Here is a 15,063-nt window from a genome sequence, read left to right as displayed (position 1 = left end):
TAGTGTTAATTAACAAAGCTCTGAGGCCTGTCTGACTTGGTATCATCCCAGGACTTGGACCTCAAAGTGAGGCAGTGGTAGTTGACCACCCCTCCATCCCCCACCCCCCCTCTCCCGAGGCCATGGCTGGCTTGTTCCCTCCTGGTCTGTGGCCATGCTAGGCTAGTGCTTCAGCTCTCCATTGTCCAAGTTCCCATGAAGATGGTGTGTTCCCTGCTTAGTCATCTGGAGCCAGGGGTTTCCCTGGAGGAGCATCCCCTAAATATGGAGGACCCCTAGGTGTGGAGCGGCAGCAATGATTGTGGGTCCCCAGGCCAGGGGTCTGGTCATTTGTCATCTGGGTCGGCCTCTCTCGTCTCAGACTGCCGGGTAGTGCTGGCAGGCCCCTGGCAAGGGCCCTCAGTGTGCAGTCATCCGACTGTGACTCACGCTGGGGAGCAGGGACAGAGCAGGAGCTGGGTGTGTGAACTGCAAACTCATTAGTCCCGGAGGTCGCTGCACACCGGGGATAAATGGCCCATTTAGGCTGCCTGGGGCTTCCAGCCACACTGGCCAGAGAGAGCAGCTCCACGTTCTCCTCAGAGCCCTGCCTGCCGCTCCCCTTTCCTCCCATCCTGTTTCCCAGGCGGGTCATGAGCCTGACAGAGGGAGGCTGGCCTAGACTGGCTGCCAGTCTCTCACAGAACCACTGTGGGAGTCTGGGGTGTGACTTGTCTCAGGAAAGTACCAGGATTTGGTGGACAGGGAACATGGAAAACTCCAGCCTCTCAGATCCCCCCTTGACTATTCATGCTTCTCCTCCAACAGCCCTTCGGAGGGAGTGGCCAGAGCTGAGGAGCCTCTGGCCCTTTTGGCCTGGCTCTGCCATCTTAGAGAACCCTAACAACACCCGTGCTTCTGGGTTCACTGCCGGCTGTTGCTGTGGTAACATACCTGACAAAGGCAAATCAAGGGAGAAAGTGTTTGCTTGGGGTCACAGTTCAAGGGGACAGTCCATCGTGTGTGGAGGGAAGCAGGAGTTGGAAGAAGCTGGTTACAGTGTAGCAAGGTCAAGCAGAGAGCACTGGCTGCTTGTGCTCAGCTCACTTTTCTCCCCCCCTTTTTCTTGTCTTTTAAAAATAATCAACTCATTAATTTAGTGTGTGGTGGGCATGTCACGCCATTTCACAGGTGTGGAAGTAGGGACAACCTGCTGAGTTGCTTCTCTCCCTCCCCAGTGTTGGTCCCAGGAATTATGCTTAACTGGCCTGTTGGGCTTGGAGGCCTTGAACCCTGCAGGACACCTCAGCGGCCTACTTCCTCCTGACCTAGGGGATAGCACCAACCACAGTGGGCAAGTCTTCCCCACTCAGCTGAATCAAGGCGGTCTGAGAGGCTTCCGAGACTCTTCTCCCAGATCGTTCTAGACTTAGCGAGGTGACGGTTGACGTTAAACATAACACTGGCCGAGGCGGAAACCGAGTCCGGATGTAGCTGAGAGAGTCTACCCCCTGTCTACCTGCTGTGCTTAGGGGGCCTTCGAGGCTGTGTGCAGACTCCATGGCCATATCCTCGTGGCCACCAGTGGATGAAATGACAGTCCCCTAGCAGCTAAGTCTTTTCTCTTTCAGCTACCCAGGTTGGCCTGGCACCTCTTGTCAGGGGATGAGGAGAGGGAGATGTCTGAGTTCCGATAGGCCAGTTACCACTGCAGACACGGATGTCTTATCTATTCCTGACTGGGCGGGGTGGTGATGCTCCCAAATCCAAGACCCCGGGGTGACCCAGTAACGCAAGGTCCTGCTTCCTCCCTGCTTGCTGTTCTGCAAAGAGCAAAGTTGGTGTCCAGTTCTGCCGGTGACAGCTGACAGTGTCAGCCTGACCGCTCCCTCTCTATCTTCCCACCTCACTTCCTCTCCCTCTGGCTTATCCCTCTCACCTCTGTTTCTCCCTGAGGGAGACCTGCAGGTGGTCACAGCAGGCAGGGAAGCAAACCTCAGAGAGGTGGGACCGAAAGGTCCAGTGTGCACTCCACTCCCCCAGCTCCCTCTCTCCTTTCCTGTGAAGCAAGGTCCTGTGTAGCCAAAACCACTACACAGCTAACGATGACCTTGAACTCTTGGTCCCTATAACCCCAACACCCACGTGCCCACGTTCTAGGGTTTCACCACTGTGCCCTGTTTATGGAGCGCTGGAGTTTGAATCCAGGGTGGTGTGTATGCTCGGTGAACACCGTGCCAGCTGAGCTCCATGCCCAGCCTCGTGCCCAGCCCTGTTCATTCATTTTCTGTGCTGGGGATGGATCCCGGAGTCTCAAATCCGCTCAGCAAATGCAGTACCACCACAGCCAACCTCAGCTTCTATCTCCTTTTACTTTTCTTATTTTTATTTGTTTGTTCTGGGCCCAAGCTAGCCTTGAACTCACTATATGGCTGAAGTTGGCCTTGGCTTTTTATCCAGAGACAGGAGCCTCTGGTTCCTGAGTGCTAGGAGGTGCTAGTATCTCTTTTACCAAGGCCAGAAATGGTCAAAGACAGAATGAGCAGCATTGCTAGGTACTAAGATTCTCCATCTTTGGAAGTGACTAGAGTATAGGGATGGGATACTTGGGGTCAGGTGCAGGGAGGTAGAGTCCAACAGAGCTATGGGTGGGGGCAGATGAGCCTTGCAAGACCCTCTGTGAGGTACAGAAGAGTGTGTGTGTGGGGAGTTTCTATTCTCTGCCCTTCCCAGGTGGGTCCCTGTTCCCAGCTGAGTCATCTCTGTCTGCTTGTGAGGGTCCCTCCTTGGGGCTGGCAGGGGCATTGTTGGGGTCGCAGGCCATGGGCAAGGGCGGGGATGGAGAGGGGAGGTGCTCCTGGGCACGACTTTGAAAATGAAGGCTTTCTTCTTACTCTGAACCGCGCTGACGTGGAAGCAGGGCAGCCTGGTGACTCAGCCCCGCTCCCCAGACTGCAGCGGTGGCAAGCTGCCTCCAGCCTCAGACCCCACAGAGCAAGGGTGCTTGCTTTAGAGAGGAGAGGCCAGAGCACTGCAGGCCCCTGGGAACAGCCTGTCCTTCCCCGGTGGAGATGGGGCCCCGCCAAGAGTCCTGGCAGCATAGAGGGAGGCGCCTGCAGCTGGCACAGCCCGAGGGCCAAGCTTAGTGGCTTACTCTTCCGAGACTCAGACCTGGGACTAGGCGTGCTTGCTGGGTCCCCCTGTGGATCCCATTCCTTGGCCCCCTTTCCCATCTCTGCATCTCCAGCTTTGGATGGGGAGCTAGGATGGTAGAGATGCTGTTCCATTCTGAAGCTGGTGTAGGAAGGTTCGGTTTGGGGGGCTGGACAGAGGGGGTGATCATGGAGGATGCATGAGCCATGGAAAGATGGGCATCATGTCTCCCTGCCATATGGGCTATAACTCACTGGGCTGACTCTGGCATCCTAGAGGTGAATTCACCATCAATAGTCACTGGGCAAGCTATCGGACAAGCCCATGCTTAGAGCTCAGGTACAGGGGTTTGCCTGGTGAGGGGAGCCTCTTGATGATTCCTTCCACTCTTTCTCCCAGGGTTCCATGGGTAGCCTTGGCTATCCTGGACTCGCTTTGTAGACCAGGCTGGCCTCGAACTCACAGCGGTCCTCCTGCCTCTGCCTCTGAGTGCTGACATTATAGGCCCATGCCACCACGCCCGGCTTGGGTTTCATGTCTTTTTAACTTGAAATTTTTTCAGCTAAGTTAGGCACACGTCTGTAATCCCAGCACAGGGGAGGATTAGCAAGAAGATCAAGAGTTCAAGTTAGCCCGGGCTACTCTGTCTCAAAAGGAGGCAAAAACTCCCTCAGATTTGCGAGGGAACCTGAAAATAAATAGGTCAAGCAGTGTTGAAGTTTTTGGTCCTGTTAGAGTTGGGTTTTGTAAGCTCAGAGGCATGGGGGTGCCCTTGGAGCCCAGAGCAGAGCATTTGCTGGGCTCTGAGGCCAGGAGCCTCTGTGGTGACTCAAGAGCCTGCATTTAGAAGACTTAGAAAGAGGAATGAGTATTTTGTTTAAAAAGCCCCTGGCTGGGAGATAAGCACCCGGGCGCTGTGGTCAGGCTTTGTTGTAAACGGTTACATGAGGCAGGCCCAGCTGGGGACTGGGAAATCAAGGAAGATTAGTCATGTGTGTCTGTGAAGGGAAGCCTATGTCTTGGGCAGATGGTGGGACGGGCTTTGTGGCCTGCACATACTTGTCAGCTGTGCCCACCGAGAGGCCGCCTCGCGGGAAGGATTCAGAGTCAGCTGGCCTGCAGCAGTCCAGGCTGGGAGGCGTCCCAGACAGAAAGGCCCTGGGGTGGCCCAGGTGCACACAGAACTCTGCCTGTGGTCCTCCACCCTTCTAGACCGGGGTGGCTCAGTGTGTACGGAGTCCGTGACAGTGCTCCTTGTCCTTCATGGCTCTTTGGGCCAGTTCCTCCATCGGGAGCCCACACGAGCCTGTCATCCAGCAAAGGAAACTGTGCGCTGTTGTTCAGTGGGACCGAACCCGAGCTGGGAGTCCCTGTGGCCCATCTGGAGGTGGGGGAGTAACTGTGGCTGAGGTCTCGGGGTAGGGGTGAGGGGACCATGGATGGCCAGTCTGTCATCAGAGGCTGAAACGACCGAGGCCACAGCTGGGGAGACATGTCCAGGTGGAGGGGCTGGCTGGGGCAGGGAGCACCATGGGGACCAGAGAGGAGACCAGTGGGCTTAGTGGGTGGATGAGGCCAGAGCAGCAGGCAGAGGCAGTGAGGGCGTTATACAGTGTGAGCGCGGCCCAGGGAGCGTCTGAGCTAAGCTTGGAAGCCTCACAGTGGGTGCCTGGAGGAGGGAAGAGGGAGGGAAAGTGGGTGGTCAGTCAGGAGCCCTGGGGAGCATGGCAGGGGAGGAGCCAGCACAGTAAGAGGAGGGGTGAAGGTGAGGAATCTGGAGCAGCTACTACTAAGGTCTGTATGACTTAGTGTAAACAATAGACTGTACATAGTTATGTATGAGTTATGTAGAGGAATTTGTTAAGTGAGGAGTAAATTACAGGAGCTGGAGAGGTGGCTCAGTGGTTAGGAGCGCTTACTGCTCTTGCAGGAGACCTGGGTCGATTCCCAGCACCCACATAGTTCTCAGAACCATCCAGTGTCAGGAGGTCCGATGCCCTCTTCTGACCTCCATGGGTTCCTGCAAGCACACAGTGCACAGACACACATGCCAGCAGACAGCCTTAGACATGAAGTAAGTTTAAAAAAGAATACTATATGTGATAGGGTTTAAAACTAAACTATAGAGAGTTATCACCGCGACCTTAGCATTTACGTCAGAGTCTAACGCCAAAGAACCAAGGGCAGGACTGCAAACGTGTCTCCCCGCGCTCACCAGAGCATTGATTGTGATTACAACAGCCCAGAACTTGCCAGTGTGCAAGCCACGGTATGGCCATACCCTGGGCTGATTGTCACAGTTTCGGGACAGTGTCGGCCACAGAGTGAGTTCCAGGCCAACCCGTGCCACACAGTGAGACCCTGTCTGAAAAACAGACACCTTTCACATGGCCAGTGAGGTGGTTCAGCCAGTAAAGGCGCTTGCTGGCAGTCCTCAAAAATCTTCCTGGTAGAAGGAGGGAACTGACTCCCGCCCATTGTCCTGACCTCCACACTCATGCTGTAGCACAGGCGTGTGCACATCCACATGAAATTGAGAAATACAATTTAAAATAAATTACTTAAGGTGATATAAGCAAGACTCCTTTTAACACCTGCTCCAGCCCTGAGCCGGGTCCCAGTCTGTTGCCTGCACCTGTGTGGGAGACACGCCATGTTCCTGGTTTGGGCTAAGCGGTTCCCAGCTTGACAGCAGATGACGTCACACTGACGGCCAGCAACTGGCCAAGATGGGAGCTCTTGTCTTACAGGCAAAGCCTCAGGTCCTGCAGATGCTATTGTTTTTGTTTTCAAACCTTAGATTGCCGTTGCTAAATAGCATCCAGCTAGACACTAGGGAGGCATGCTTGGCCTGGTCCCCAGATGTTCTGGGGTACACTGGCCAGCTGTTTTGAGGTTGAGGATGAAGGAAAGAGAATGCAGGAGGATTTGTGGCTTGGCTTGAGCATCTAGGTAGGCCACAGTGGCTCCATTTTGCCAAGACGAGGAGGAGTTCCACAGCTTGGAGGGTGCGGAGGGCTCTACAGTGACCTGCGCCACACCTGCAGTGTATACTGAGTCCATGAGTCCATACAGTGTTCGTACAGGACATTGCATACAGTGCGTAGACAGGGCACGGATGTGAGCATAGTGTGTAGACAGTGTGCAGCGGCTATATAGTGGATATATAGTGGATATATACACAGTGTATACAGTGTACATTGAGCCGAGCGGAGAGGAGTCAACTGAGGTGCCCTGAGGAGGCCACCCCCCCCCCCCCCGCTGAGTCGCTTCTGGCTGAGGCTGTACCTGGGCTCAGGGGTCAGGGAGCCTGATGTGCATGCCAAGCGGCTGTTTCCGCAAGCCCTCCCTGCACCCTCTTTCCCAGGCTTTTTATGTTCCATTCCCCAGGGCTGACCCTATGGGCTTCCTTCTCTAGCCTGTTTCTTCCCATGTCCAAAAGGGAAAGGAAGAGAGAGAGAGAGAGAGAGAGAGAGAGAGGTCTGACTGCTTCCTTCTGGCTCTTCAGGTCTTCTAGATCCATGTTCTTAGCCCCTCCCCAACACAGTGAGCTGCCTGACCAGTCCAGTCCCCCACAGTCTTCAAATGGCTTCTTAGCTTCATAGGACGATCTGATCTGCTGGGTCAGGTGTGAGCTCAGGTCTGGCTGTCCTAACTGCCATACACTGGCTGGCTTCACACTGCAGTGAAGGGGTTCCCTTCATACCACACACTCTCACTGTGTCTGCAGGGCTGTGTGTCCTATGGTTCTAGGGAAGAGGCCCGCCCCTCATGGCTCCAGGTTGACTCTCTAGGCCTCCGGCAGCTTCTCTTCAGCGTCTGCTCCTGACTGCGGAGGGCTTCCGGCTCTGCCTTCTTTTCTATCTTTTATCTGGTCTTTGAGTCAGGACACAGGCTGACCCCAGTACCCTCATCAGCCTCACTTGTAGCCTATCTGCATACTTGACCCTTAGGCTGAGTCTGTCACGTGGTGAGCATCCAGTAATCATGTGTTATCTTTGGGGCGGACAGGAAGAAGCGGGGACACACCCGTGAGCAGGCAGGCCCTTTGGTGTGTTTCACGTCAAGCACAGCATCCCTTCCCTTCCGTTAGGTTCCCTGCGTCCTCTTGCAGCCTGGAGTACAGAACTCTGAGCCCGAGCCCTACAGTTCTTTCTTCAGCTAAGTTCAAGGCTAGAGCCCCTTTAGGCAGCCCAAAACCATGGGGGGGGGGGTTGAGTGCCATAGCCAAGCATGTGATCTGGGGACAGCTGGGATGATGAAAGGGTGGGGGGTTGGGGGCAGGGGAGACGGAGCACTGGTTCCAAGACAAACTGCTGTTGGGTTGTCCTGGAGTTCAGAGAAGGTAATTATGGTGAGAAGGGAGGTCCCCTGCTGTTTCCTATGGCCTCTAGGGACAGAAAGAGAAGAGACACAGGGTGAACGTCTATTGGGAGGGTGGCCCAACCTGCCTCGGCTTTCCCGATGGAGGAGCTTACGCCTGTAGCAGGTTCCAGGGTCCTCTACTGACAGCTGAGTGATTACAGTGAAGGGATGGGAATCAGAGGGCTGGGTCGCTTGAGTTCTGGCAAGGGGTGTTCGGGCTGGGGAAGTCAGCCCCCTCCTCCATTGTCCCACTGGGTCCCTGGGGGAGCACCCTGGCTGGGTTCCTCTGCATGGGTACAGGCTGAGCAACAATGAGCTGTGCCTGTGCTAATCTGCACTCGCCCAGGGGAGAACAATCGAATGGGTGTGTCTCCACTTACCAGGTGCTTTTTATAAAAAAAAAAAAAAAGAAAAAAAAAAAAAAGTGAACAGCGCCTGCCCAGGTTGGATGCCGTCCCGGGGACCCGGCATCTTCCCAGGGTTTTGTGGTATGGGCCTTACCTTCTTAGGTTAAACCCTGAAATCCCCAAACTTGGGACAGACAGGTGACCAGATGGTCAGACTGCCAGGCAGGCTAGGTCCAGGCAGAACCATCAGGGGTGGCCCCCTGTTCCGACAGGAGAGGCTCCCAGAAGGATCCTGGTGTGAGTGCATCTGAAATGGCCGTGGTTTTGCAGTTCCCATGCCCACAAAACAGACTTGGTTGAAAATAGTTTAAACCATCTGAGGCATGAGGGAGGGAAGAGTGCGTTTTCTGAAAAAGGGAGGATTCTACTCCAGCAGCTGAAAAAGAAAAAGGGGAAAAAACCCCAAAAAACCTCAGCAAGCCTCTTTCTGGCTTCTCCTCTGCTCCAGAGACCTCGGCAGCCTTACCTGCCTTCAGGGTCTCAGCACCCACCCCCAGGTCCCCATTACCACTCTTTTAGAATGATGGCGTAGGGAGCGAGCAGACCCAGACCCAGGACAGCTCAGGGACTCACCTATCACCACTGAGGACCAGGGGATGAGTAACTCACTCCCTCTCAGGGACTTGTCCCCTGCTCTGAATCCGTACAGCCCTGCCTGCAGAGGTCCCCGGTCTAAGGTAGCGCTCTGCACAGCAGGCAGGAGACTTGTTGCTCATCCAGGAAGTGGAGAAACACCCAGCCTCCCTAAGGACCTTTCCTGGTAACTAGCGCCTGCTGTTTCTGTGTAGCCTGTGGGCTTGCCCAGCGGACGTCTGAAGTGTGAAGGCTAGTTGGACAGAGAAAGGCCAGGCTGCGGGTACCCACTGATGTGGAAGGGGCCCAGGAGCAGCCAGCCCTCTTCCTTCCTTCTGATGTTAGGAATATGGTTTCTCTCTTCTGGAGGAAAGGTCGCGGTCCACTCTGTACTCAGGAAGCCCATACAGTGGAAGGGGGAGGGGCGCTGGAAGGTTTCTTCTGAAGGCCCCCTCGCCCTTCTCTAGCACCCTATCTACCCAGAGGGTGCAGCAGCGACCCCCGAGGGTCCAAGGGGGTAGCAGTTCTCAACGCGTTGTATGCTGGGGGACTCCCGGGACTCCAGCTCTGTAGGCAACCGTCTAGGGTCCTGTGGACCCTCACTAAGTTTAGCGCAGCCGCTTAACCCTTGCAGGCCCCGTGCTTGTGCTCGGAGGAGGCGCTCAGGAACTTTGGCGTAAATAAAACCTGGGGCAGCAAGAGCACTGCGCCCGGGGAAGGGGAGGAATCTCATCCCCCTCGGCGCCCGCCCGCTGCTGTGGCCCGGCCTCCACATCCTCCACATCCGCCCACATCTGGCCGCGGAGGGGCGTGAGGGGGAGGGGCCGAGGCCGTGTCTGTCGCGGTCCCCTGGGCACCCGCCAGGAAGGCAAGAAGGGGGGCCAGCTCAGGTCGTGTGCCTGGGACTCTGCAGTCCCGGTAGAAGCTGCTCTGGTTCCAAACCGCCGCCCCCCTCCGGCCCAGTTTTGACAGGCGGGCGCAACAGCCAGTGCCGAGTCGCGGAGGCCGGCTGGGGTGCGGGAACCTGATCCAGCCGGGAGGCGGGGGCGGGGCGGGGGCCCGGGTGCTTGGGGAGGGGCCGGCGCCCGCCTTCCTCCCCCATTCATTCAGCCGACCGTGGGGGCCGAGGGGCTCGGGCGGCCAGCTCGGCACCGGGAGCGCGCAGGGCCAGGTCTCTGCGGGACTCCCTGCGCACCAAGCCACCATGTCCGACCCCGCGGTCAACGCACAGCTGGACGGGATCATTTCAGACTTTGAAGGTGGGTGCCTGCCCCAGCGGCTGCTTGGTGAGCTGGGCAGGAGCCTCCAGGCGGGCCGGAGACGGGACGGGGCGAGCACAGGAGAGGCTGAGATCCCGATGGCTCACCCCGGGGCTCAGCGTCCCAGATCCGGCGTTGCCTACATGGAGAGCTACGTTTAAGGGATCCTGTGGCTGATAGACCTTGTTGTTGGGGACCGCGCACCCCCTGGGGACCCCAGGTTCGCACTGCCTCGGGGTGTTCTTCCTTTTATTGTTGTGTTTGCCCAGCGACTGTTGCCTCCTCGAGGGCTGGTTTGGCTTCTTCGGAACTACCCCTAGGGAGCGCGAGTCCACCCTGGAAACCAGCAGGTTTTCTTCTTTGGGTGCTCGCCCGCAGCTCTCACCGGCGTGGAGTTAGGTCCCCGCCTCGGCCGAATCCTTAGGGTGGCCCTCCTCCCCTCCCCCACGCCAGCTCCCGGGTTGGGGCTGAGCCCAGTACCCGCCCGGGCTGGCAAGGGCTGCCAAGTTGATCAGCCGGCAGGCCCCAGGCATCCGAGGGGATCCCAGCCTGGCGAGTCTCAGGGTGGGATGTCCCACAGTCCCGACCCAGGTTTGGACATCTTTATCCATCTGCGAAAGAAGAGCCTTTTGGGACAGAGGGGCCCCTGTACGCTCACGCAAGGACAGCGCTTAGTCTCTTGTCCTGAGTTTACAAAGTGCGGAGATACTTGGGCGCCGTTTCCTCCGAGGGTGGGCCTGCCATCCCCGCCTCGGGCTTGCATGCGCGCGCTTTCCAGAGGCCTCGTGACTGCCACTGCCGGTGCCGTGGCCCTTAGTCCTGCGTCCTCCTTCGGAGTAAATAAAGGCAGTGGGAAGGGAGGCTTACACAATGGTGTCCCGCGCGCGTCTGGGGCTGGGTTTCCGAGGGGCGGGTCTGACTCTGCCGCTCCTGCAGCCCCCGCCCCTCTGAGGGGCTCTCGGCAGCCTTGGGCAGAGCCCTCTGGTGGGCTGTGAGCAAGGGAGGAAGGGCCCCACAGAGTAACAGGCAGCCAGGTTCCGGGCCAGCCCTAGCCCTACAATTGACCAGTTGGGGGTGCTCCAGGCCCCATGGCTGGAACCAAGGGGTTTGTCCTCAGCCCACCTGATGTCAGTCTTATCTCTGAGTTTGGTGACTAGCTGTGTATCAGGGTGTGTGTGTGCAAAGAGACTGGGGAGGGGGCGGTATTGGCAGGCATTTGCAGAGAGGAGCCTGGACTATCACACTCACTTGGTCCCCTCAGTGGTGGGGGCAATATTTAGGTTCTAGCACTTTCTGTCCTGTGCTGATACAGGGCAGAGAGAGTTGCTGCTTGAGTGCCGGGACCTCTTGGAGTCCGTGTCTATTCTGGAGTCTCCCAGGCCTGTTTTGTTCTGTTTTGCCTTCTGCACATTCTAGTGACTGTCCAGGCTCCTTGGGTTGCACCTCTGTGCACCCCTCTTTTGCCCTGGGACCTTTCATTCTCCTGGGAGTGTGATCCGAAAGTCAGCCAATCAGTTCCCTTCTCTGCAAGGTCTGAGAGGGGACAGGTGGTGGAGGGGCGAAGGGGGGAGGCACTACCCCTTTCAAGTCCTGGTCTCCATGTTTGGTCTCTGCTCAGGACCTGGGGGGCATTCAGGCCTCTGCTTTTATCCCCTGAGGAATTGGGAATGGGGTTTCTGCAGAATGCTGCAGAGTTCTTAAAGTTTGGGGGTGGTGATGGGGTCTCAGCAGCTGGTACCCTTTTGCCTTGTGGAGGCTGGCTGCCCCTGCCTCTTTGGTTTCTCCGTGTAACTCCTTCCTCACTGTGTCATGCCCTTGTTTGGGGATTGGGACGGGGTTGGGGGGTGTCTAGCAGCTGGTACCCTTTGCGTTATGCTGCTGCCCTTGCCTCTTTGGGCTCTCTGTGTAACTCCTTCCTCACTGTGTCATGCCCTCACTGGGCTGTCTCCCAAGCTAGTTTCTTGACCCTCAAATTTAGTCTCAAGACAATGGCCTCATTGAGAGCATCCTGGTAGAGAGGTTGGCAGTTTTAAGGGAGCCTCCCTGCTGCCCCTCCCTATGTGTGCCAGTCTTCCAACTGTGGACCCTGAAAAGCTCAGCTGGGGGATGGGTTCAGGCCTCTGAGTCCCCAGTGATTACTAGCCCTTGGCTATCAGTAGTGGAAATGTATGTGTGTATGTCTGTGTGTGTGAGCCTGTGCATTCATGCATGGTACTAGTGCTGGAGAGGCCTTGTGCACGGAATGAGCCATCTAAAAAGTGACCTCTTATGTGTCCTAGGAATATGGAGTTGAGTTGGTGTGCGGACAGGGTGTGGGGATTGGGCTGCCTGGGACAGTAGGATGGGTGGAGGGTCACAGGGAGCCTGTGACCCAGCCCAGAATGGGTGAGACAAGCTGGTAGCCTGAATCCAGGTGGGGAGTGTTGCAGGAGACCAGCAGGGAGAAATTAGGAGCGGGAGAAGCAAAACCTTGAGTGAAAGGAGAGATCTGATTGTGCCAGGCAAAGAGGAGAGCCTTCTGGCGAGGCGTCTGTCCCCTGATGTTAGTGTGGCCAGAGTCAGCTGGGGAAGCATCCAGTCTTTGCTCAGGCTTCCCACCAGGTGTGTGGGGCTGTGCCAGGTAGTAGGAGGAGGGAGGGAGGAAAGAGCCCTGCTGGCTGCAGCTGCTGGGGCCCAGGGTCCCTTTGTGAGGCTGGACAGACAGGCTCTTGATATGTGTGGAGGTCTGCTGAGAGGGTGGGACCCAGGTGCTCTCCCCACCCCATCCCCCAGGGTAGGGCTAACCCTTACCCTGTGTGTCTCTGGGGGTAGAGAGCCTGCCTACCCTCCAAGAGGTTTGGCGTTAGCAGCTGTAGAGGCAAGAGCAGCCTGTCCTGCAGTGGTGGGTGAGGCTTCTCAGGTTGGAGCAGCGTTCCTCTGTGGAGCTGGTGTGTGCCGAGTGGGCTCAGGGCGCAATCCTGGTCACAGGGATGGTCTTGGGCACTCATTTCTCCTGTTTTTCTGTTTCATTCTGCGTACCCCCATCCCTGCCCCTTCTCCTCCGCCCCAGGAACCAGGGTCCCACTTGTGAGCATCACTGGAGGTCTTGTGGGCATTCAGAGTTGGCTTTCTGTCAGGGGCACTGGGAGGGTGGCAGGACCCTATTTGGCCTTTGTTTCCCTTCAAGAAAAGTGCCTCCCTCCCTCTATCCCATTCCCTAGGGAATGAAAAGAGGTTCATTATTCTGCTGATTCAGATTTTAATCTTGCTGGTTTCTCACTGTTGGTGATTTCCTACTTTTGTACTTCCCAACACCCACCCCTCCCCCACGAGATGACTCTGGGACTCGCCACTCTCTGTGACTGGGTAGCAAGAGGAGTCACCCCTTTCCTCGCTCCTTTCCCAATCAGCAGAAGCCCGGGCAGCTGGGTGGTGAGTGCTTCCTGAATGGAGGCCAGATCTGTTATCGCAAACACAGTTACAAGCCGCTCGGAGTGCCAGCTGTTGGCCTGCTCTTCTACAGCGTTGGCTGTAACCAGTTCGCACACCCAGAACAATCCTGAGAGTCCTTGATGTTTTGTTGAAACAGATCTGGCCCAGAAGCCCAACACTCCAAACCGAGCGGCAAGGCTTTTTCACTTCTGTCCCTGAGGAAGCTCTTTTGCACTGGGTCCTGGGTGTCCCGGGGTCCCTTTCCTCTCAGTTAGGTGGCCAAGAAATCAGGAAGCGTCGACACCTCTTGGGTGGTGGTGACGGCAGGATGCAGGTGCCACTTTGTTCCCTGGAGGAAAGGCCTGTTGGCTTCAGGGAGCCGTAGGCCTGTCCTTTCGTTAATGCCTGTGGGCCTTCTGCGAGAGGAATCCTGAGATTTCCACGGACTCTCCAGACTCCTGGGAATCGCTGCCTCCCTGCCATTAGTGTGGGAGCTGAAGAGGCTGAGCAGGGCCTGAGCAGGCTGCTGAGAGGGATTCCAGGGTGCCAGGGCTTCCTGCAGTGGAGAGGGGGTGGCCTCTTTTATGGACATCCCCAACTCCATATACTAGGAAAGCCTGTCTGTTGTCCCCATGTAAACAAGTTCTTCAAGCATTAGACGGGGAGGGTAGGTGTGTGAGCGCCCCACCGAGGGTTACGTGGGCCAGATGGTTAGCAAGAGGTGGGGCACATCCCCTCTGGGGAGCATCAGCCTGGAATCTTCTCCGGGCCATGTGGCATTTCAGGAAGGGTTTGAAGTATATGGTGGTGGATGGGCGGGAGGTGGGCGGCGTTTGTATTGAGAGGGGTCTTACTGGGAGTGATGGGTAGCAGGCTGGGCACCTGGTGGCTGCCCCCAGCTCACTCTGAGCCTCCATCTCTTCCTGGGCTCAGTGGGCTTGTGACTAGAGCACTCTTCAAGGTTTGGGGAAAGACATTCTGCGAGACGCAGTCAGTAGCTAGCGCTGGGCACAGAACTGGTTTCAAGGGGCTCGGGGGTTGCTGTAGCTGTTGGAATTGAGAAATGTTTGCATGAGACATAGATCCTAAGTGCTAGAAGGTCACACAGACAAGAACCTGTCTGATCCCACTGTGGGGACCAGATTGGATAACACGGTCACCACCCATGATGGCCAGTCCCAGGGACATGGTATTCATTGAACCTTTCTGGCAGTCTCTCCTACCTTGACAAATGTTCGGATGAAGCAGGGTGGGGGAGCCCCTTCCTCCTTCCCTGGCCAATGTTCTCCATGGAGGTCGGGGTCACATGGGGTGCAGGGTCCTTCTTACTGGAAGGCTGATGCAGTGTCTCACCCCAGAGCACTACAGATAAGGGGAGCTGCATGTCCTCCACAGGGCAAGAGTGCTGAAAGCCGCAGGGCGTGCACCTGCCGACTGGACTGTGGAGCGGGCCTGAAGGCCTGACAAGGGGAAGGCCTTGTTAGTGGAGGTGCACAGTGGGCTCCAGCCTTCTTGTCCTTGTGCATGGAGCAGACTCGGCTCTAAACTATGACTGTCCCATTGGGTAGGGACCAGGAGGGCTGAGAAGCCAGAGGTGCTTGTCATCGGCTTATTAGGCCTGGGTACCCATCAGCTGTGTATCCCCACCCTTCTGCCCAGAGGGAAGGTTGTGGAGGGCTTCGTACCTGGAGAAAGAGATTTCCCAGGCTTGCGTCCTCTGTACTGGTCCGACTATGCTTTAGAGCAGAATGCCCTGCCTGTGTGCTTGGTCTAGGAGCGAGGGAGTTTCTCACCTGCTGATGTGGCCGCTGACGTGGCCTCTGCCGGCTCTCCAGGGGGCCTGGGCCTGATATTCTGGCACCAGGAGGACGGAGCTGGGGTCCCTTTTCTTTCTCCACCTCCCATTTCAGAAGAGA

General features: G+C 56.8%; 1 protein-coding gene across 3 annotated transcripts in view; it reads left to right on the top strand.

The window, feature by feature from the left end:
* The window catches only part of Septin9 (septin 9), a 151,367-nt gene that overhangs the window by 54,850 nt on the left and 81,454 nt on the right, over positions 1–15,063 (top strand). Inside the window, exon 1 of one of the 3 annotated variants that reach the window (XM_021640393.2) lies at positions 9,403–9,736. The exons of the other annotated variants lie outside the window; for them this stretch is intronic. Within the exon in view, the coding sequence (XP_021496068.1) occupies positions 9,682–9,736 (55 nt within the window). The 5' untranslated portion in view covers positions 9,403–9,681. Of the gene's footprint in view, positions 1–9,402; positions 9,737–15,063 lie in introns of those variants that run through there. 3 annotated transcript variants of the gene reach the window in all.

This window comes from Meriones unguiculatus, chromosome 7, assembly GCF_030254825.1.
Source record: "Meriones unguiculatus strain TT.TT164.6M chromosome 7, Bangor_MerUng_6.1, whole genome shotgun sequence".
NCBI lineage: Eukaryota > Metazoa > Chordata > Mammalia > Rodentia > Muridae > Meriones > Meriones unguiculatus.
The sequence above is the reverse complement of the archived record's forward strand: the minus strand, read 5'-3'. Positions and strand labels throughout refer to the sequence as shown.